This window comes from Rhamphochromis longiceps, linkage group LG13, assembly GCF_057381845.1.
Source record: "Rhamphochromis longiceps isolate RC_006_pf linkage group LG13, R_longiceps_female_GT1.1, whole genome shotgun sequence".
Taxonomy (NCBI): Eukaryota; Metazoa; Chordata; class Actinopteri; order Cichliformes; family Cichlidae; genus Rhamphochromis; species Rhamphochromis longiceps.
This window is the reverse complement of record NC_140569.1, coordinates 20908699-20919931: the sequence shown is the minus strand read 5'-3', so window position 1 is coordinate 20919931 and position 11233 is coordinate 20908699. Positions and strand designations below refer to the sequence as shown.

The 11233-nt window shown below is 39.3% G+C and overlaps 1 protein-coding gene across 1 annotated transcript; it reads right to left on the bottom strand.

Moving 5' to 3' along the window:
- Window positions 1-58: 58 nt before the first annotated feature.
- On the bottom strand, window positions 59-10671 carry LOC146655780 (FERM domain-containing protein 6). Its single transcript, XM_085428384.1, has 14 exons — window positions 10536-10671; window positions 8057-8242; window positions 7816-7906; window positions 6567-6646; window positions 6357-6433; window positions 5978-6173; window positions 5727-5882; window positions 5148-5213; window positions 4642-4710; window positions 4362-4536; window positions 2757-3041; window positions 1553-1684; window positions 1378-1448; window positions 59-1294 (listed from the first exon to the last, which is right to left on the bottom strand). Exons 2-14 carry the CDS (start codon window positions 8132-8134, stop codon window positions 1004-1006), a joined length of 1767 nt encoding a protein of 588 aa, XP_085284510.1. The 5' UTR covers window positions 8135-8242; window positions 10536-10671; the 3' UTR covers window positions 59-1003.
- Window positions 10672-11233: the final 562 nt, after the last annotated feature.

Genomic DNA, 11233 nt, shown 5'->3' with positions numbered 1-11233 from the left:
ATAGAAAATTAATAGTATATCGGTGACACAGTACAAAGAAGACATTTTGGTTTATTTTAAGAGCGTAAAGAATTTATTTTCCCCATTATAAAAGAAAAAAAAATAGTGCTTTCAAAAATATGACATTGACTTTATACTTGTTCGTTTTATTGGCATTTAGTCAAAGTTTGTGTTTAATGACTGGGAACCTCATACAGGCTAAATACAGCAGTTCATTTGAACACAATAACAAAAAGGAAAAAAGAAAAGAGAAACAAATGCTCTTTGTTCGTGGGTTACATAATACAAAAATACTGTAGCTTCATTATACATTTATTGACAACAGTGGTTCACAAATAAAAATTTTCTATAGTAATCATCACAACAGAAGGCAAACAGATTTGGAAAGCTTTGGCTGAATACACTGAGCTGTAAAGAAGTTCAATTTTCCACATCAGTAGTTACAAAGCTGTAAAAGACATGGGAGTGCACACTATACAAAAGTGTGTGTTAAAGTAATAAAAAAAATGAACAAGATAAAACAAATCAACAGAGCTCAAACATGGCTATAGATAAAATGAGTAAATTTACATACAGAGAGGAATGCAAATCATGTCTTATGGCTGTCTGATGCATAAAACAACTGCATGGCTGTAAAATTTCACCATCAAAATTTTATGCCCCTGATATAAACAGATTCTGCCACTTCAGGAAATGTTTAAACAGTGTGAAATTTACAAAAGACAAACCTGATTAGGCATTTTTCAGTTTAGAAAAGCTGAAATGTAATAAAAAAGTGCAAGTAATATATATATACAAAATATACAACATTAATAAATATGAACTGCTTACTACATGAAATGGTGCTGAAGTAATCCACAGCTTTTAAAAGAAGGCTAATGTGTCTGCTGTTTGAAGTATACACATCCATCTTTACAGAAAAAACACATGCTGGCAACCTGTGAATTAAGTTGCATTGTACAGAAAGAAGGAGGACAGGTATACTTGTCAGCACTTGATGTGTTCAAAATATGTATTCCATGAACTGTTCATCGCCCAACATGTCCAGGGAGAGGCAGTTGGTGGACCTGCGGCCATAGAAGATAGGATTAGGCTGGCAGTGCAAGAAGGGGTAATAGCTGTGATCAACCGTGGTCTTTGTGTTTGCTGAGGCATCTGGTAGTCCAAAGGTGTAGCTGTGAGAAGAATCAAGTGGCACTGCCATCCCCAGGGGTGCAGGAGGAGGGACGAGGCGGACATCATCTAGGCTGTGGCTGTGCCGATCCACACAAACTTGCGCTTTTGATTTCAGAACCTGAAAGAGAGTTAAGAACAAAAAGTAAGCCAATGCATGAAAGAGGCCAAGGCAACCAACCAAGGAAAGAAAATATGACCTACCTCTTTTAACATATCCTTGTTATACAATTTCCCAGCATCTTTGTCACTGTGTAGAGCACAGCCTGTGTTTTCTGTGAAACACACAGCATATGATTTAAAAACTTAGCAAACAGCATGTGAGCGGAAACAAACAAACAAAAAACCCAACTGTTTGCAGGGTTTAAAATATTTATACCTGGTGAATGATTCTTTGAACAGAGTTCTCCACAATCCACTGAAACTCCTTCCAGAAGATCAGCCAGCTGGAACATCTCATCAGGATCATCTACAAGAACCTCGTCTGGACTTTGGACCCTGGTCTTGATCTCTGGACAAAAGAAAATGAGCAGGGACAAAAAAACAAAAAAAACAAACAAAAAATTAAAAACGTTTTAGAAATTTCATAAAGGGGTGCCCATATAACTCACTGGAATATTGCCTGGGTTTGAATCTGACCCAGGTCTTTCAATGTGCATCATCTCCCCATTGTCTCTGACAGCTTTCCTGTACTCTCAACTGTCCTGTCCTCATAAAGGCCAAAAAGTACAGTGCTTAATTTTATGAGACCACCACCAAATGGAAGGTTTATACCACAGTTACCCTAAATTAACATTAATGTTTATTACCAAAATAAGTTCTCATCTTTCTGTAATGGTTAATCCACCAATGTGCACAAGCTCTTTAACTGAAATGACATTTTTAATGCTAAAATATTTCATTATCGTTATCCATGAATTTTCAAATTTATCCCTTCCCCCCAAAGCAGAAAAACAAAACAAAAGACAGTAAAGTACAATATATATTTTTTCATTCAGATGGTAATGCAATGCTAACATGTTTACTTGCATTACTGAAAAGGAAAATAGTTTTGTTTAATGTGTTGCCCAGACTTAAAGGAAATTTCATAAAAAAAATAAAATAAAAAAGGAAGAAAAAACCCCTGGAAGAAGCAAAGACCCAATATTAGATAAGACATTGTAATGCTTATTAAAACACAAATAAAGCACAAGTTTTGAAATGACAATACCATATTGTTTACTGAGCAATATGTTTTGCATAGCCAACAGCCTAAGAATGTGCTGTTCAATTATCACAGTACTAGCAGCCACATTTCTCTTAGCACCATTGAAAGGCCTGACCAGATGGAAAAGAGACATCAATGATGCAAAACACATGCTTAGCCAGTTTTATGTATGCAAAGTCAACATTTAAATTTCACATTCTGTAGTCCTGTGATCCCACTACCAGCATGCATCTTTGAATGAAACACTGAGAATTGCACCATACTTAACAATGCTGCTAGATCAGGCTAGCAGACTGGAAGCATTAGTTTAATTTAGAAATATCTGCAGAGGGATGAACAGATCCTGTTTAAAGGTTTCATTTAAGAATGGCCTCACCTTCCTCTTGCCACCCTTCATCTTCTATTCGTGCTTTGCTGCTTGTATCAAATCCTGAGGTACAGGAGCTGCCTCGGCTGGCTGCTGAGCTGAAACACTTCTCAGCTTGCTGATGACCTTCGTCCCCCATGGAGACCATCTCTGCGCAGATGCTGTGTTGGCGAGCGTCCGCCTCAATTCCAGAGCTGCTAGTAGAGTGTCGGGAGAGACCGGGACTGCCTTCACTGCCTTGTGGATCTAAATCCAGATCATCACTGATGTAGGACTCCCTGTAATGCTGCTTCTCTAAAAATGAAAAAATAAACAAGTTTCAGTGGGGTTTTTTTTTTTTTTTTTTAAACAAACAAACAAACATCTAAACCATCTTGTTTTCAGAAATAGGTTTTTAGTACTTATATCAAAGTACTGAGGATCTTACGTGGTCAGTACACACAAACAAAACAGTGAAGAAGGCGCAGCAGCGCCTCTTCTTTCTCAGGAGACTGAAAAGATTCGGCATGAGCCCCCGCATCCTCAGGACCTTCTATCACTGTGCCATTGAGAGCATCCTCACTGGATGCATCACCACCTGGTATGGCAACAGCACCGCCTACAACTGCAAAGCTCTCCAGCGAGTAGTGCGGTGCTCTGAACGGATAATTGGAGGTGAGCTTCCCTCCCTCCAAGACATCTACAGGAAGCGGTGCCTGAGGAAAGCGGGAAGGATCATCAAGGACTCCAGTCACCCCAGCCATAAACTGTTCAGACTGCTTCCATCAGGAAGGAGGTTCTGCAGCATCCGGTCCCGTACCAGCAGACTGAGAGACAGCTTTTTCCATCAGGCCATCAGACTGCTGAACACGTCATAGACACCTCAGCTTCACTACTGGAACTTCAACATTATGCACTCCACACTGTATATAAATGCCACTTGTTTTGCACATATTCAACTCTGTATATTTTATATATTTTATTATTATTATTTTATTTTTTTACTATTTAATTTGTAAAAATGTGTATACACACACACACACACACACACACACACACACACACACACACACACACGGAGGAAAATATTTAGTATACACATCCAGAAATGCATACACTATTATATATTGTACATATATTTATTAGTTTCAGGTTGGCCATTCTTGTATTTTGCTCGTTTGTGTTGTTGTGTTTGCACATCTCTGTTGCTTGTGGGGCTCGCACACAAGAATTTCACTCGCATGTGCTGTGCCAGTGTGCCTGCACATGTGATGTGACAATAAAAAGTGATTTGATTTGAAGTACTAATTATTACTGTTCTATATATTATATTACTAGTACCGTAGTAGAAGCCAATAGTGACTTTATAGAAAGTTTTTGTCAGTACACACCAAACTTCAGCTATAAAATCAGAAATATAGTTATATCTAAAATACTTAAGACCCATTTAAGGCATCACAAAAATGTTTTCTAGTGAAATTGTTACAAATGTGATTACAGAACAGTTTTGTTCTTGGAACAAAGTTTAAATTTACTAACTAACGTCCAGAAGCTACTATGACTACAAAGAGCCACCAGCAAAACTGTGCTCTGTTACTTTTTTCTTATCCTTTGACATGCTTTCCCCTCTCCTACCTTTGCTCTCCTCCAGCTCGTGTAGGTGTTTGAGGACAGGTTGAAGGCTGAGGTAGAGCTGATGGCTGTTGCTCAGGTGCAAGAGGAGGTGGCGAGAGCGGAAAGATGAACCAGTGTAGTAAACCAGCTTCCTGGCGGATGGCAAGCCATCTGGCTGGATCTCGAATTTCTTACCCTGAATGATATTAACACATTATACAAAGTGTAAAAAGCTAGCGCCCATTAAATAATTACCAGAATTCTACTTCTTAACAGAGAAAAATCAGCTGTATGTGCTTACCAGGAAGGTAAGACGTCCTACATTTGACCAGGGAAAGTCATATATTAGCTCAAGTATGTTGTTCACCTCCTGAGAATACATAAACACACATACACACTTCATTTACAAAACAAAAAACCCCAAAAGATTTGTGATTGTATAATCTACTTTGATGCTTTTAAAATTACAGATCAATAATCAACTGTCTTTTGGAGCCATCTGGACTCAAAAGAGGCCAAAGGCTTCTTGAGGTATGCCACGGTCTGTTGGCTTTGAAATCAGCCAGGCCTGGAGTGCTAATCCCCCCCAGATGGTCCCTGACAGACAGATCAAAGAAATGACAGTCATGGCAGGCAGCTCCTATCTCCTGATGGACTGCTGGTGGTGGCAATCCCCCCCACATTCCTCACACATCTAGTCAGAGGTTTTATAAGACTACAGATACAAAAGAGCGATTCCCTGAGCGAATTAAAATGACTTTTCGCTTACATACTGTGCACTAATAATACGCTCACACATGCACGCACCTGATAAACTTGCATTCCTCGCAGGGTCAGACCAAGCAATGCCGTTCCCCTCTCCTCCCTCTTATCCTGAAAAAACAAATGATGAGCTGTCAGAGAGGCAGTGTGTCCCAGATAACACAGCTATTTCACTGTTACGCCCTGCTCATAGTTGGCTAGAAAATATGAGTTGTTATTAGCAACAAATTGGAAGCAATAGCAGATTACGTAATGGATGGGCCAGGATTCAAAGTTTCACTCAGTGGATGAGTGCTTTTTTATATTTATTTATATATATATATATATATATATATATATATATATATATATATATATATATATATATATATATATATATATATATATATATATATATATATATATATATATATATATATACACACATACATACATACACACACACACACACACATACATACATATATGCACTATAGCTGTTTGTCCAGAAATCAAATGAAGCGAAACAAAATGTGCTGGTGTTGCATTACTTGGGGTATTTGGGTCAGAGGGAATACATATATGTGGAATAGATTCAAAATGAGCTTTGCATATGAAAGTGAGATGATTAGATTGACTCATAACCTTTTGCAATCTGTAAAACGTGACAGGTACATCCTCCAATTGGCATGCCTCTTTGATGAAGTGGAACATTGCATCACGAGTAGACATGCCCCACAGCTCCTGGTGTACCTTTGGCCCATGGCAGTGGAGATATTTCACTCCACGTTTAGCTATAATCTGAAAAAGGGGGAAAAGAAAGAGAAACATTGGCCTCAGAGAGATGAAAAGGTAAAAAACATTTCCTCATATTTCTGCTATGTGGTGATACCTACCCATGGGGGAAAGTACTCCTTGGGTTCAAAATAACGGGAAAGCTTTACGCCTTCCTCCAGCACTGGGTGGTCGCCAAGGTCAGCCTGCAGGGCGTAACCCGCCAGCTGGAAGTAGACCTCCTCCTGCTGACGACATTCAGAGCGTAGCACTCGCTCCCGCAAGTCAGAATAGTAAAGATGCCGTGCCTTTCGCTCACTGGGGGGGGGGGGAAGAAAAAAAAAAAAAAAAAAAAAAAAAAAAAAACACAGGCACCCAAAAACAAAAGGGAAAGGCAAAGTTGAGAGAAAGTAGGACAATGTTTAATGGGGAGAAATAAAGCAAAACAGAAGCATCCAAGAATGAAAAAGATGCATGTAGAATGTAAACAGGAAGACTTACCAAAAAAGTCTACCATTCTCTATGTAGTACTGCACTTTAAGGCACAGAATCAGAGGCAATGATCTCTTTTGCAATCCCTGTAAAAAGAAATATGTTGCAGTAGAGTTGCGTTTTGCTGACTTCACTTCAAATAAAAAGCTGTACCATACAGGCTTTTAAACGCCCAATTAAATGGTGTAGAGAGTGCATCAATCCCATAAACTACAATACCTTTCCTAAATCTTGGTTCCATTCCTTAGAAAAGTACTTATTGAGCTTCTCCTCCAGGTCTAAAAATATGTGCTCATTGTCTGGTATGGAAAAAAAGACAATCGGGAAACAAGGAGACAGTTAGTAACCAAACAAAACAGTAATGTAGCCAAGCGTAAAATTTACTCAACAATGGGATTCATTAGGGTGTGAGGAAAAGGCTTTTGTTCTTCTACTTTTCAATGGGGCTACAAGAAAAAACAAACAAACAATGCCAACATTAATGTATCCATTTTCCAACTCCAGCATCAGCAAAGCAGCACAGACCAACCACTGCTGGTAAGAGCTGTGGGATTCTTTTAAGATTGTGCAGACACTTGAAGAGACAGGTAGATGCCTTCAACAAACAGATTATATCTATATACACTGCTTTGGGTCTATCCTGCAAGCTCCCTGAATATAAGGCTGTGTTAATCACCAATTCATCATTGGGCCAAAAACCTGTTGCAACCCTTTTCCAAGCACAAAGATGTCGTATTAATCTCCGTGTGGTTCTATGAGTCATACCACAGGCATTTTCAATTTGACCCAACTTATCTCTTCAGTTCACCCTTGTGTAGCCAAATCATGCCATTTCACAATTTTTTCCTTAAACCACTCATCTCATTCCCACTCTGACTCACTCTCTCTCCTTTTTACCCTTTGTTTAGGCCTTTGAGTAAAACTTGAGTAATAGTCTCCCCCTACCTTTTATTCCTCCATTCCTACCCTCCTCTTCCCATCATCAATCCATCCCTCCACAGTGAAGCGGAGGAATGCAATTGTGCATTCCAGGCTTAATGAAGTTAATATTGCAGGAATCCAGGACTAAGTGATCGCTGACCCAACACCACAAAAACAAAAGGCTGCTTGTGGTGAGCCACACAAGATTACCAAAGCATTTCAATCTATTTGTACAACAGAAACGCTGGAAAACAGAAAGTTTAGAACTTTGTTCAGCAGCTAAAGTGGATTACACCATTCAATTATGCAGACTGGGAGGGCAAAATTATTATTTTTTAAATTTCAGTGAAATGGCTTCCTGGTAGAAGTGTTTCCCCAACATTACGTGAAGAAGCAAAAAGAGTAACACTGAAGTAAAACATTATTGTAACCTAAACATTACCCTCTTTAAAACCCTATATGCATCTTCTATAACTACTGTGTGATCTAGTGTGAAGAGTCCTGTCAGGTTCGCAGGCGTAAGGGGTCCAGTGGGGATTTAATTTACCTTTAACTACTGTCAGGCCAAAAAAGTGAAGCTCTTTGATTCCAAGAAGCTCTGCCACATGATTCAGAACATCCTGGCCTGTGGACTTCAGCTAGAGTAGAGCAAAGAAAAAGAAAGTCTGCAGGTTTCACAAAATACAAATCTTTATCTAACCGGGGCCATCTGTAAAGTCCTCTTACTGAGCAGATCCTCTTAAGAGCACATCCAAAAAAAAAAAGAAAAAAATATATTAAACACTCACCCCGACAGTGATGTCCAGCTGTTCTTTGTTGGGGAGCAGAACACAAATAGTTCTCTCCTGCTTTAGTGATGTGGACATGATCTCTTGTGCAAGTTCGTGATATATGCTCTGTCTTTAACACTCAAGTCTTTGGGTATCTTTACTCTTCACTTTTATCTCTTCCAGGACAGTTCATCCATATTGCATCTAAAAAAAGATAGATAACAAAAGAGTAAGAAAAGTAAAGAAATGAAAAAAGAAAAACATGAGTAAACATGTAGTAAAGTGATCGGCATGAGTGTCTCATGACGTTTGAGAGAGAGATGGAGACGTTAGTGAGAGAGAGAGAGAGAGAGAGAGTGAGAGAGAGTGAGAGTGAGAGCATGAGTTACATTGTCTTAAAAATCATCTTCATGGAAATGTTCCACAAACGTGACAATCGTGTATGACTGAACTTGCTGATCCACTCATTTTTCGATGATCTCATAGTAACAGCTCATTCTAATTACCAGTCATTAACTGAAAGCAACCAGATAATCCTCTTGCATTTGTTCCATTCCAACAAAACGTGCTAAAAATGAATTAGAATATTGCTCATTGTGCCTTATCAAACGCTACAAATAGTCACAGTGTAGGGCACTGGACTACCAACCTGAAACATGCCCCTCTACGCTGACCCTAAGCCCCAACTGGTACGAGGCTCATCTGATTAACGTCTAAGAATCAATTAATCAGGTTAATTACTGCCGTACGCCCACTCAGATTCCCTTAAATCCTCTGAACGATAACCAGTTTAACAGGAAAAAAAAAAAAAAAAAAAAAAGTAGATATATGCATCACTGAAGGAGGAGGAGGAGGGGAGGGGGGGGATCTTGTGCAAATTATCTTCAGAAAAAATGGTTTCTTATGTCATACTTCTGTCTTTTACACCCTCCTTTTTTGAGGTGTGGAAGATTGTACATTCAAAAGCACTTGATGCAATAGTGTTTATCTGTGTTAAATGACGAGAGAGAGACAAACAAAACAATTTATGAAAAAAAAAGAAAAAGGTGTTGTCAGTGTACAAAACAAGTTGTGGGAACTCTTGGCTTAAAACATTTGTTGTACCACATATGATTTATGGGCATGTTCAAACACAGCCCCACTGACACCTGGGTGTCAGCGCAACAGACAAAATAAACCTGAAATACCAGTAGCTCCGACATCTGACTTACTATTGACAAAGTCAAATGAAATTCTACGTTTACACTGAAAATGTAGCGTGGAAAACAAGTACAAAAACCTCATAGACGCATGTACATTATCATGCATGCAAACATGTGTTACTTTAAAAAAAATATTATGCCTTCTGGGAGTCTTGGCTTGGAGCTAATTCACAGTAAACACACCAAATCTGATCAGCCAAATGAGCTATACCACTGCAAGCAGTACAATGCTGCTGCCATTTATGTAACAGACTATAAGTGAAACAGATGCAAGATAATTAAGCAGCCTTAAGCAATAGGAAAACACAGTTCAACATTACAGCTTGCTTTTTTGTTTAAGACAATGGAAGCAGAGGCTGCAGATCATTGCTTCACGTATGAATTTATAAGAGACATGTGACGCAATCGCTCTAACAGAAATTACGCTAATCTGAATGTTTTTGCTGTTTATTTGAGCACTGGCTCCGTTTTATAGTGCATTTTCAACAGCACATACACATAAATCATTTGGAGTCTTCATATTTCATAAACATATGGTTGAAATAAGAAACAGGTGAGCAACTACCAAAATCAAGTTAAACCATACAAATGTGACCCATTTTATCTACATAACCTACACTGCATCCTGTCAACAAAACACATTTACCATCAACCCCAAACGGTGCCACTTGAAGTCTTCAGACATCCCCCATGTTGCTGACCAATGCGGAACCTGGCATCCCATGTGAGCAACCATCTGTATGCTTTAATTCCCCTCCAAGATTGTTATAATCCCTGCGTATACTGCTGGCTGGTGGAAAAACAACATCCCCTGTGCAGTAAGCAAGCTTTCTGAAGGAGCAGGGATACTCACTGCCCGCTAAAACCACAACGCAGGGGGGGTGAGGACCCCCTTTACACGCATCCCACTTTATGAGTAGCAGTTTGGTGGGACTTCTTATGACTGAAAAAGTTCTCTTTTTTCCCATAAAAAGCATAACAAAGTTCACCAACTGCTCGCTGATAATGGCATTAAAAGTTGCATCAGAAGGGTCCTCAACGCTCTCCAGGCAACTTAAAGTAGCTAGCAGTCGTTTAAATATAAACCTTGAGATGATTACACATATTTATGAGTTAGCTACAAATCAGTACAAGGCAAAAGTAGCTGACAACAAACAATTTATACCATTTACGTCTATATTTCCCTCAGAGAAAACGTGCTTTCGGCCCGATAGAGTTTTAACGCGCAACAAGTGCATCACTAATAAGTCTGGCTTTTCTTTTAGCTACTTAGGTAAAAGCGCTAAATTACTTACAATCACAGTATAAGAGATGATAGAGTTCAACTTTCAGTCGCACGGCTTCTCAAAACACATTTCTTCTGTAACCCATTTAAAAACATGACCGACGCAAGAAGCCCAAACTGCCGTTCACCTCCCTACCCATTGCGTGTTGTAGCTTCTTGAGGGCTTTGCAAAACCATCCCAAGCCTGGAACGTTTGAGCCAAACCATTTTGGATAGTTGTGGGGGTGCACAGTTGTAATCGAAATGTTTGTAAAACTTTAACTTCATATTTGATGAATATGCGAAATCTTGTCACGTTTATATTTTCTAGATAAACAAGTTTCTATACCCATATGAATCTATAACATTCCTACAGCGGGTTGCAGTTGGATACTGTTGACTAGACGGGGCAGACTCCCCTCATTTTGTTAGTGTAGTAAGACGTGCTAATTAGAGGTCCCAAGCACCGTCTTTGAAAACAGGAGCTGCACGACCTGTAAAACTTTGTGCAAGCCTAGGTGTTAAAACGGTTCAAATACCTTTCGTTTCTGACGTGTACTTCCACTGCTTCCTGCGAAATTAATATGTTGAGCATTAGGTGCGCCCAGAAATCACGTGACGTGAATGTGCACCATCCCGGTTAGTGAGCCGCGTTGAGTGTACCCAGGGTTTTTAAATGGGGCCCTATTTAATCAGACTGAATAGCTGATTTTACGGTTCAGGAAACTG